General features: G+C 32.6%; 2 protein-coding genes across 2 annotated transcripts; both read right to left on the reverse strand.

Moving 5' to 3' along the window:
- Positions 1 to 2,989: 2,989 nt before the first annotated feature.
- On the reverse strand, positions 2,990 to 5,012 carry LOC134266776 (ankyrin-2-like). The gene has a single exon (XM_062749002.1). It carries the CDS (start codon positions 5,010 to 5,012, stop codon positions 3,075 to 3,077), a length of 1,938 nt encoding a protein of 645 aa, XP_062604986.1. The 3' UTR covers positions 2,990 to 3,074.
- LOC134266775 (uncharacterized) lies at positions 5,002 to 9,207 on the reverse strand. Its single transcript, XM_062749001.1, has 4 exons — positions 8,882 to 9,207; positions 8,307 to 8,542; positions 7,797 to 7,956; positions 5,002 to 7,511 (listed from the first exon to the last, which is right to left on the reverse strand). The coding sequence occupies exons 1-4, from the start codon at positions 9,144 to 9,146 to the stop codon at positions 5,002 to 5,004; spliced, it is 3,171 nt and encodes a 1,056-aa protein (XP_062604985.1). The 5' UTR covers positions 9,147 to 9,207.
- Positions 9,208 to 12,295: the final 3,088 nt, after the last annotated feature.

Consider the following 12,295-nt stretch of genomic DNA (forward strand, 5'->3'; position numbering starts at 1 on the left):
AAATGTAATACATGCTCTGCAAACCAAGCTGCGTGTTGAAGTTAAGGTTCTTTGATTTTTATGAATATTAAAAGAAATCACTCACAGGTATACCCTTTAAAGCTTTTGCTAACTCCGAGCACTGTTTTTTTTTCAGAGTCGAGTTTGATATATAACGTGTATATTATATGAGTAAGGTTGAGTAAAATTATCTTTGTTGAACAATCCTGTGCTCTGCTTCAACTTAAAAAAATTATTTTGAACCTCTTCACAGTTTTCATTTACATGCGATTGACCAGTTAAGAATCATAACAAGCCACGTAGATTTGTGTCGTTACCGGGTAAATGCCTGCAGTATAAACGTGCTTGCAAGCTCTCAGTTGAAACGTACTCATTTTTATATATCGTTAAGTGTGGACTTGTCTGGTTAATCTAGTTATAGTGTTTTAATGCTTATGTTTTATAAATAAAAAATTGTATTTGTAGTTGATTTTGAATCGTGAACATATAATTCGTCTTCGTCATTAAAAGAAAAATATCATATATCAAGAGTATTCTTTTAATAGCATCTAATCGAAATATCTCCTCCCATTTCCTTGTAAAAGAGAAACCGTAGTCTTTTGGGGGAAAATGTTCCTGCATTTTTTTTACTGTGATGGGTGTTAAAAATTGGCTTGAATTTTTTATGTTACATTATTCCATTATGAATACAACATGCTTGAATAATAAATATTTTGTTATACACAATGAAATAAAAAAAAATACTCTTTGCTTATATCCTACCAGTATACTAAGAGTGTAAAAAGGGACCACGCTACTATATTGTTGATGCCCTGGCATACCCAACAAACCACTAATACACATTGGTTCCTGAGATGTACTAAACATCACCTGCATGTGGTATTTTCATATGATGGTTGTCCGGTATAGTCGTGGACAAATTCTCTAGAATGAAAAATAATCATTTTTACACAAACAATTTCAAAGAGAGTTATTAATTTTGCAAAGTTTTACAATAATCTGAAGTTTTTGGTCTAAGTCGTAGTTCTTCTGTTAAAAGCTTCGTGGGGATCCGGGTTAGAATAGGTCCTCAGTTCCCCTTGCTTTTCGTAAAAGGCGACTAAATGGGGCGGTCCTTCGGATGAGACCGAATAAACCGAGGCCCCATATGACAGCAGGTGTGGCACGATAAGGATCCCTCCCTGATCAAAGGCTGTAAGTGCCGAGCATAGGCCTAAATTTGCAGCCCTTCACCGGCAATGGAGACGTTTCCATATCAGTGAAATATTCTGGAGCGGAACGTTAAACAGTATACAATCAATCTTTTGTAAAACGGGCCCCTGATCTCTAGAATGACATACAACATAGAAATCATATGACATTAAGCTTGATTTTCTCTCAGGATTGAATTTTTAATGAATTGGTTACAGTTTATGCGCAAAACCACTTTTCATCACATAGTTTCATTGTGAGAAGCTGAAAACATTGGCAATTCGAGACAGAGCATTAAGAATAAACGGTAAAGAATCAGAAAACTAGAGTAAAATTAAACGCTTCATTAAAATAGTCGTACTGTAAAATTTTTAAAAATAAAAAAATACTCACTTAAATAAGTAAAATGTACAGCTACCAGTGTCTGTTTTACAGAGACAAAAGCAGGTGGATTTCAATGAACGAAAAAAATATTACGGCTATATAAATGGGTACGGTCTTTGGCGACAAGGACTTACAACAACCAATGTACTGTGTACCAAAATTCGACAAATTATCATTCATGATGTTTTATTGACTTAATGACTTTGCGACAAATACATGTAACACATTTGATAGACATCATTTAAAGATTTGAATTGAATTGGTACATTGTTGTTACAATTCTGATTCGGGGAGGCAGTAATTTTTAATCGAAGTTCATTAATGTTTGGTTAGTTTAAATTTGAATAGAGTAAATTGTCCTAACGGCAAGTTGTTTTAGAAGTAAACCGTCCAAAACATTCTTGTGCACCCGTAACCTAATCTTTGCCCATGGCATCCTTTTTGGCGCCACTGTTTTCTGAGTGGATCTCAGGGTCCACGGAATCAATATCTGTTTTGAAAACTCAGTTGCGCTTATTTATGGTTGTGTAATTTAAATTAATAGTATGATTTAAGACGAATATTCCATTTACAATACCTCAATAATATAAGTATACGGATATTTGTACAACAAATTGATTACCCAGTGATGTTAAAATGAAATTGGAAAATCATGCAAATTAAGAATGCAGATTTGAAAGACAACGAGAAAAAAGAAGGCATATAATGTTTGCAAACTTGAAACAGTTCTGTAAATTGACACTCAAAAAGTCTTGTATGAAATACAATGAGAATATACTGTTCATAATAATGATAATAATAATGATAATAATAATGAATTTAAAAAAAATGTTAAATTGATATCTAATGAATACCAAAATAGAGCCTCATATATATAGTCCGTAAATGGATTGTAATGAACTTCTTTTTTCGGAGAATTAAGACAACATACCAAAACAAAATGTTTTCTAAAGTATCTTTTTTTTTTTTGCTTGTTTAACAATTCTCAACGAAATTTTCATCCATATTGTGTCGTCATAATTTGCCGGTTGAGGGTTGCAACTTTAGACCTTTACTTGGTACTTACGGCCATTGAACAGTAAGGAATCTTGTTGGTGCTACCACATACTTCGACACGGGGCCTCGATTTAACCGTTTTAATCAAAAAGACTGTTTTCCACGACAAACAGTGGATTCGAAGCCGCAAGGTGAGGATAAAATGCTTACTCCGTGACTCTGCATAAAACGCTCTAACCACTGAACCACGTGGGCTCATTATAAATATGAGAAATCTTTCAGAGTTCAATTAAAATACTTGCAAATCTATTTCCCTTTTCTGATTTCAAGACAATGTATTAAAGCAAGGAATTGATAAAATGCATCAATGACATTTATATTGTGATGATGCATTTCAATATCATACTTTCTTGCTTATCGTTTTTGTACATTTTTCAAAGTAATGTTATGCTGCGAAACAATCCACGTCATGGATTAAATAGACATATCACTTAAACACCTCATTAACGTCTGTAGGTATCATAGCGTTTTAGGATTTCTTCTGTGTCCTGAAAACCATACGCTTTAGAATAATCTAGAACATCCCGACCAGATTTATCCTTAACTTCAATATCTGCACCCAATTCTATTAGTGTTGATATGTTCAAAGGACAAGGACACTGTACTGCATAATGAAGGGGTGTACAACCTGCCAAGTTTTGGCGATTTACATGCTCATCTATTGACAACAAAAAATCTCTCTTGAAATGATTAAAACAATCAAACGTAAAATACATATTTGGAATTAAGGAGCTATAATGCAAGAAAGTATTTCCAATAGCATCTGTGATTGACAACAAGTTCAAATAATCATTCATTGGATATCGGAATCTTTCACCAATGTATCGCATTATCAAATTGCAATCTTTTCTTAAAATCAAAAGTGGCCAAATCTCAAACTTGGAGAGCATGAAGAGGTTTAGATCGAAAGGTAAACATTTCTCTATTTCCTCTCCTTGTTTTATCCAGTTCTGACTACTCGTTTCTCCACGTTCTGGACAGAGACAAGGTATTATACTTTTGTGAAGGTTCCATAGTTCATCGGGAAGTCTTGCAAGAATAATATTGTACATGTCAATATACTTGCCGCACTTTAAAGCTTCTGTAATAATTTTATCATATCCAGAAGAACAATATTTAATTGTAAAATCCGTCAAATAGTAGTCCTTTACATTTCTCATAAACTTACGGACAATGTCATGATTTCCACTATCGAACACCATTTCGAATTCATCAAAATGTAGCCGAGAAATTTTAAACAAAGTCTCTAAAAAACAAATATAACCCCTCTGTAATTTCTTTCGTAGATTTAATGTGATAGCGTCTCCAGACGTGCACCTTTCAAGAAACAAATCAATAATGCTGGCCACTTCACTGTATATCGCGTATAAGAAAGCAGTTTGTCCTCTGTTGTCAACTTCTTTAAATAGTTCGGTCTTATTAAGTAAAGTCCCGACCCAATATGAATTGTTGTCTAGCGTTGCGATGTGTAAGATGGATTGGCCCTTTTTATTTCTGTACTTATTAATCGTACCTCGATATTTGTTCAAAAACTTAAAAATGTCATTTGTATTTATAAAACATTGTAACAAATACCTTAAATTGTTTTCATACAGATGAGCTCCATTTTCAAACAATACATCACTAATGTCATAGTGATGACATTTTATTGCCATGGTAACAGCATTTACACCTTCACTTATTTCTATCTCATAATCAGCCCCAAACCTCAATAATATCTCCACGATTTCATTATAATTTTGGCAACAACAGAGTAACAATGGTGTAAAACCATCATTATCCCTTGCATTAACATTTGCCTCATTATATAGCAGAAAATAAATAACATCTTGACGTGTATTCTTTATTGCGATATGCAATGGAGTAGACCCAGTCTTGTCTGGAATATTAATCTTTGCACCATATTTTACTAGTGTTGACACTACCTCCAAATTTCCTATAACGCAAGCTAAATGAAGGGGACTGGAACCATGCACATCTGTAGCGTTGACGCGACCTCCATGCTCTATTAGCAATTGCACTGGAAAGAAATGGCATTTAAAGCAAGCTATATGTAAAGGAGTGAAGTCATCTTTGTCGGATGCATTTACATTTACTTTATTACGAAGGAATTCTTTGACGATTTCGGGAAAATTTCCGGAACAGGCTGTATGTAAGGGTGTTTGCCCATTGATGTCTGCCGTGTTAAGATCGATCTTATTTTCAATAAGAATATCTGTTATTCTTTTAAGCTTATTTAAAGCTTCTTGATTAGTTGAATCCTGAAATATATTATTTCTTCCTTCGTGTTCAAGTTCCATTTCCTCTTCTTTCGAAAAGTACCAATCAAAATCTGTTAAGGCATAATGAAGAGCTGTTCTCCCTTTATCATCAATTGCCATTATTTCTGCTCTGTTTTGTAGAAGAATTGATAAACATTTTAGCGATAAATGCTTTGCTGAAAATGAAGAGGTGTTTTTTTATCCTTTGATTGAATATTTGCAACCACCCCTTTACGAAAAGATATGTTACAAGATCTGCATTGTTCTGTGCACAGCTAATGTGGAGAGCTGTAAGACCTTGAGTATTCTTCCAATTTATCTCCGCTCCATACTCCAAAAGTATTGAAATAATACCTTTATTTCCTTTCACGCAAGCTTTCAGCATCCCATCCTGTAATTGTTGCCTGTTTATTCCCTTCTCAATTAACAATCTAACGATAGCACAATTTCCATAAAAGCAGGCCAGAGAAAAAGGAGTATCACCTCTTCTAGAAACTATATTGATATCACAATTTCTTTCAGTAAGGAATTCGACAGTCTTTATGTTCCAATCAGATATAGATTTATGTATTGGTGTCAATCCTTGGGAGTCTTGCAAATTAATGTCTGCACCATTACACAAAAGTTGGTCAGCAATTTCTATGAAATCATTCCTGCAGGCGAGGGAAAGTGGCGTTTCCTCATCTGTATCTCTTGAATTAACTTTAGCCCCATTGGAAAGCAATATTTTTATAACTTCTAAATGTCCTCTTTGACAAGCTTCATGAAGAGGTGAAATTCCATTTTCATTTTGATAGTTAACAGATGCCCCCTGTTGAAGTAAATAACGAACAATACTGCAATGCCCATGCAAACTGGTCACCATTAATGGGGAAACCGTTTCTTCAAAGAGTTGATATTCAGAAATGAGGTCCTTTTGTGAGCAAACTTTTTTTTGGATAAGATATTCCAATATTTCCAGCTTACCAGTAACACAAACAAGTAGAGGGATTCGAACTTGTGTAACTGGACAGTACAATTTATGACTCAAATCTGTTAGGTGTATGCCGCAAAACAAACAGTGAGTATCATACGTTATTCCAAAATTCATGAATTCCTCCAAGCTATCAAAAGTCTCACTATAATATTGGAGACACATTTGCACAATCTCAATATTTTCACTTAGAATCGCTAAATGTAGCGTGCTTGCTCGTTGGGAAAATAGAGTTTCAAACAAAACATCATTTCGTGTTTCAAAAAGTTTTTCTAAAAATGCTGCCCAGTTGTAAGCTATTGTCAAATGAAGAAACTTTACTTGGCTATTTTCCAATAAATCTTCCCTTGAAAATGAGGCATATGCTTCAGTAATAATTGATGGTATATTAAGATTTGTTTTTAAAAGCGTTTCTTCTAAAATATGTCCATCTACTAATGAGTCAAATAGACAAGTTTCTATTAGAGCATTTGGCATGCATGGGTTCTTAAATATATTTCTGAAATTCCCTTGACTGATATCATTCTGTATTCTTTTAGAGTAGAATTTCATCCACTTCTTGTCTAATTCTAATAGAGTTTTGTCTTCCTTGAAATCAAAATCTTTCTGTAGTCTCCCTTGTGGTCTAAGTCTGTTTTGAAATATTTCAGTACATGAGTGAAGAATCAGTGTTTCAGGACATCGGTTTCCGAAATGCCACACAACGACTTCCAAAAATTTTGAATGTATGAGCGCAAATGTACAACCCACCTTTTTAACATATTTACCATTCATCCTTTCCAGTGCTGAGAGTAAATTTGAGGAATCAATCTGCCTATCACAAGCATTTAAAATTTCTTGAAGATGTTCATCAGCAACATTTCTCTTAATACCCATTACATATGAATTCACCCTTTTCTCTGCAAGGGCACAACAAACTAAAGCGCAGTATTCATGAATGGCTTCTGACCTAGGATCATCAACCATTACGTTAAGCTTAGAGACTAACTCAATGAAAGGATTCTCGAAAAAGGCTTCCATGCATGCTGAATCAGTAAATGCATTAGCATATATTTTACAAAGGTATGGAAAGCAATCGAAATTCTTTTCTATTACCAATTGAGGTAAATGAACTTCGTGTTGAACGTGCACAGACAATATTTGCTCTTTCTCGAATACAGTTAACTTATTTTCGTGATTTTCTAAATTGATAATGAAATTGGAGAAAATTTTTATTAAACGAAACGGTCGAGTACGACTTACGACAAAACGACATGAAACTAAAAGTTTTGATTTAACTTGATCTTCCTTTTGTTGAAAATTCAAACATGTTTCGATGTCTTTTGAATACTTAACCCATGCACTAGCTGCTTGTTCGTCAACAATAAATTCTCCACAAGGATCATCAATCACAAAGACTTGTGGATTTTTTCGGTCGTGATAGCTTTTAATTTCATCGGGATGGTCAATAGGAATGATAGAAAATCCCTGTTTTCCCATTTTTAAGGCGATGTGATGAATGATGGCTGATTTTCCCGACCCTGGATGACCAACAACTACAACGCATGGATTGTCATTTACAAAGTTTTCAACAGCTGTGGACGCCCTTATTTCTACAAAAAGTTCATCTTCTTTTTCCCAGGATACTAGTTTTTCTTCAATCAATTCTACATATGATTAGAAAAGCAAAATACAACTCTCATTACCTCTTCATATTTCAATTTTGCATGATAATAAACTATTAAAAATATTGACATTTGCCCACTATATGTATATTACTCTTTTTAGTTCTAAATATCATTAACTGAAAGTTTAACTAATTACATAATTAGTAAATAAATTAATAACTGATTATCAAAGTAAGAATTAAAGCAAAGTTATAATTTACCATTATTACTTTTATAGAGGGAAAAATATTTCAGCATTTTTTTTTATTCTTAAACAAAGATCACCTCTAACATTAGGAGGGATTGTTTCTAACTGCTCCATTTTCAGATGTTTAATTTCGAGAAGAAGCTCCAGAAGAAGTTCTTTCTCAGATTCATCCATTGGAGAAAATCGCAAAGCTTTGGTTTCATTCAGTAATGCAGAACCTCCAAGCCTTCCAATAGCCTGAAAAGATTTGATTTTCAGAGTGGTTAAAAACACAGGTAATTTGTTTTTGAAAATAAATTTGTTGTGAAGATCTTGGTACAGTCATGTCTATAAAACAATAAATGTCATGTCTGTTAAAATATAAAAGATTCGGTCAAGATTTAAATATATTAAAAAGAAAGTCAATTTTAAGGCCAAGGACAAATCAATGATACATTCACATTGTCACAGGCACTGCACACACGGATTATCAAAGTTGTTAAAAAATGTGTCATCAATCCACCTTTTTAAATGTAAGTTAACATGTTTTTTCTCTGTTATCAATATTTTTTAAAATTCTTTTATGTTGCTTAAAATAATTTTCCTACCTCCTCAACATGTGTCCAGCTAGTATTAAAATCATTTGCGTCCATCCTTGCATTTGCTGAGTGGGCAACTTCGTTTCTGTAGAACTTGATTCTTGCTAAGTCAGCCCCAGTACTGACATCTGATGGATTGGGTAGAATATCGAATCCTCCTGCTGGTGCTAGTGTAGAGGGATTCATGTTTCGTAAAAGGCAGATTAACAGTGTAACATCGAAATCCTTTGACATAGGATTGTTAACTGAAACAATTGAAAATGAAATTTGAAAATGTTTAGGTAAGAGAAAATGTGAGATATTTAATAAATCTTTTATCATTAAGTTTCAAAATGACTTTGAAAGTGCAAATTTGCAATCATTTCCTGTAAAAGAAAATTTGTAATTGTAATTGCCAAATAAATGCAGAGTACATATCTTTTGATACACCTTCAGACCACAGTCCCTCGATTTATCTGCTCAAGAACTAAATACATATTTTTAGAATAAATAATTAATCCTAAATGTTATTTTTGATTTAGTGAAGTTGTAAGATATTGACAGGAATATGTTAAAACACTTTTTGAATACTATCTTGAACATACCTTTGAAAAGTTTGTCCCACTGGACCTGATTTATTACTTTTCTAGCTTTCAAGCTGAACAGCAGAGTTTTTTGTGTTGCTAGGTCAGTGACAAGGTTAATTGGAGGATGAACTGTATCAAAATGGATCCTTATGGCCTTTGGTGCTCTCCTCAAGACTAGATTGACAAATCGTAGAAAGTTAGTTTCTTCCGGTGACACAGTGGGCGTGGATCCTGTGGCAGGGGCTCCTCTACACGGAGTCGCAGTAGGAGTAGATGACGCCATGATGAAGTGATACTTAGGTTGATGTTGTTTAATAACTGTTCTCACTTTTTTATAATTATGTAGCTGAGGAATGCCCTGATAGATATATCACAGTTACTGGTATCTAAATCTTAACTTATACGGATTATGCAATTCATAACCTTATCAAAATTTGTTTAATATGTATTTTCAAACTGAGTGAAGTTTCTTTTGTATAACAAAAATCATTTTCCACTTTTGCATGATGTCTAAATTTGGATATATTTACATTTTAAACCACTGTCACGTGTTCCTTTCCTTAAATAATTGTTGTATTGAAAAGACAATCTGTGTCCAAAATTTTTAAATCACAAACCGTTGAAAAGAGTTTTTAAATACCTCATTTCCTTCTCCTTTAGGTTTTTTTTTAAATTTTGAATGCGTGATTTAAAGGCCTCCGTATATTACAATAATAGCATTTAAAAACAAGGTCAAGGTAAACAGCAGTCCTCTGGTATGATAAAAATAAATAAATAACATGCAAAAACATCAATTAAGTTGATTTTTAAGGAACTTAAAAAATTTTGAAAATTTTAACATTGCTTAATAATGTTAAAACTAAAATTAAAATCCATAACAGACCTGTCAATGACTGTCATGCTTCAAATAAATACATCTTGCATTAAAATATCTCTCTTGTAAAAATAGCATTTATATCATTATTTTGCAATAAAATTTATGTAGAGATTTTTTATAACAATTCTTTAAAAAAAAAAGAACGAATCTATGTTTAATAGTAAATTTGACCTACCTGAGGATATAGAAATATCTTGTTGCATTTCTCAATTAATTTCGACAAGGTAGATTGATTATACCACACAGAACAATATCTAATGGAGAGCCATTAAGCAAGTCTCTTGCTAATTGATTTCCTGATAATGCATTTTAAATTATGTATGAAATGCAGTTGAGCATATCAATAGCTAGCACAAAACAAACTGTTATATTTAAAAGCATAAATAATTCAAATTATTTTAATGAACACACTTTTAACAGTATGCGCAATAATTTTGCCGTCATCATGCATTGTCACTATACAAGGTCAAATTCTCGGTTTAATGACTTTCGCTTCAGACACTTCTACGACCTATCAATGAATGTCATGCTTCATGGTCTCGCCACCCAGTCCATATAATTTTCTCTTTTTTTCAAGATTTTTGTATTCTAATTTAAAAAAAATATATTGAATTTTATAAAGTCAAACACGAAAAAAAAAACAATTATATGATGAAATGTGACCGAAACATAGAGAAGACAGTCTTAAAACAAATACGAAGAAATAATAATTTCATTTAGGTTGGCAATGGTTGCCAAGGTTTTTATACCACATAGAGCTTTCGAATTTACACTTTGTAAGTATAAATAAATTTGATACCATCTTTAAAAAAAATCACATTTTCTTCTAACTGATGATCAATTGCAAAGGTGTTGGTGTAGTACTAATTTTCCTTTTTTAAAAATTCAGATGAAATATTTATTTTGAGCGTTGCTATGGAAATAAGCAGAAAATATTTGCTTGAAAATATTTTGTTCCCTTTGATACATACCCTTAAATGTAGATTACCAAAACTTTTATGATTGATATTTATCAACAGCTAATGTGACTATAAATTTTGACTATTTGACTATTGAACATTTTCCCTTTTTAAGGACGTTCGATCCTGTGTTTTGAGTCGATTTTGGTCTGGACCTTTATTTCTAAAATCATGCACCAATCTTAAGTTTTAACATTTAATCTGAATTTTACAGGGCAAATTGAACTATATCCAATAAAAAAACTGTGATTATATTCCATTCAGGTAGAATTAAGCTAGGAACTATATTTTGTGGCGGAAGGTTTATCAGAAGAATATGATCAAGTTTTCCATTTTGATTTTAGATTCCTATTTTTCCATGCTGGTTGCACACAAAGTATATTCATGGCGGGGCATAAATATTGCTAAAGAAAGTGTCGATTTTGTGTTAAAATTGGCTCAATTTTTTCCTGGACTTTCAGAATATATTTATAACTATATTTATCACAATTTGTTGAAAGACTCAATAATAATTAATTTAATAGATATTTCAAAACCATATGTTTTCTTCATCAACTTTTATTAACATATGATATTCTACTTTAATTCTACCAGATAAGTACTATTAAAGTTATCTGTTAAAACTATTTAAGTTGAGTCATATTATACTCGATAATTTGGCCAAGAATTAGAGTCATTCCTTAAATGTACTGTTTTAAAGATAGGATCAGATTTAAACACACAGAGTGTTACTTTGAAGGCTCTCTGTGGTATAAAAACCTTGGCAACCATTGCCAACCAAAATGAAATATCATATTTTGTTCATGGTATATGTTTCAAGGCTCTTTTTTCTATTATTTGGTCATATTTCATCCTATAATTGCTTTTTATTTTTACGTGTATAAATTTATAAATTTCAATAAATATTTTTTTTTTTACATTTGAATACTTTGTTACCATTTTAACGTATGTAATAGTTGATTTACCAAACATGTTTATCATGCATTTGAGACATCTGACCTTCAACTTTTGGAAACAGTCATTGTCAGTTGTTTGCTTTGTCGCAAATGTTAACTATGGGGCTCTACACATGTCAAAATATGCCCTTTTTTGAACTTTAAGACATGTCATAGTAACTCTCAAACATAGCAACCAATTTTTGCCTCATTTCAGTTTAGGGCATCAATAACTTTTATCATAGAGAGTTTGGAGAAATTCTGAGACTATGCGGGCCACAGCCCCTATATAAAATTTCAAATCATGAGAGAGAATGGCTCCAATTCTTTACGCAGCAAAAACAAATTCACTTTTAACCACTGGTATGTTGTTTCTATGGTAACACAACATAGCAATTAATCCCAATTTTTCTTATGGTGTAGGTGTTGCAAAGTCCTAAGGATGCATATTTGCAAGTCTTGAATTGTCATACTTTTACGGCCATGGCAACCAAGACACATGGCAAAAAAATCTCTGTGATATATGTTTTCTGTGTCAAGTATTGAAAATTGGTAAAGTTTCATCAAAATCGGTGACCATGCGTTGCAACGAAGTTGTTACAGAGAATGGCTCCAAACAATTTTTAATAGTGTGCCAAAAGTGAAGATAATCTTATTTTTT

The sequence above is a fragment of the Saccostrea cucullata genome, unplaced genomic scaffold (assembly GCF_032062105.1).
Source record: "Saccostrea cucullata isolate Sc308-1 unplaced genomic scaffold, CSIRO_AGI_Scuc_v1 ctg2892, whole genome shotgun sequence".
Taxonomy (NCBI): Eukaryota; Metazoa; Mollusca; class Bivalvia; order Ostreida; family Ostreidae; genus Saccostrea; species Saccostrea cuccullata.

Coding starts and splice junctions, on each gene's coding strand:
- LOC134266776 (XM_062749002.1), bottom strand. CDS start 5,012: ATGGCAATTGATGATAAAGGGAGAACAGCTCTTCATTATGCCTTAACA.
- LOC134266775 (XM_062749001.1), bottom strand. CDS start 9,146: ATGGCGTCATCTACTCCTACTGCGACTCCGTGTAGAGGAGCCCCTGCC. Junction 8,543..8,881: donor GTGGGACAAACTTTTCAAAG/GTATGTTCAAGA, acceptor CAATTGTTTCAG/TTAACAATCCTATGTCAAAG. Junction 7,512..7,796: donor AATCCCTCCTAATGTTAGAG/GTGATCTTTGTT, acceptor AATCATATGTAG/AATTGATTGAAGAAAAACTA.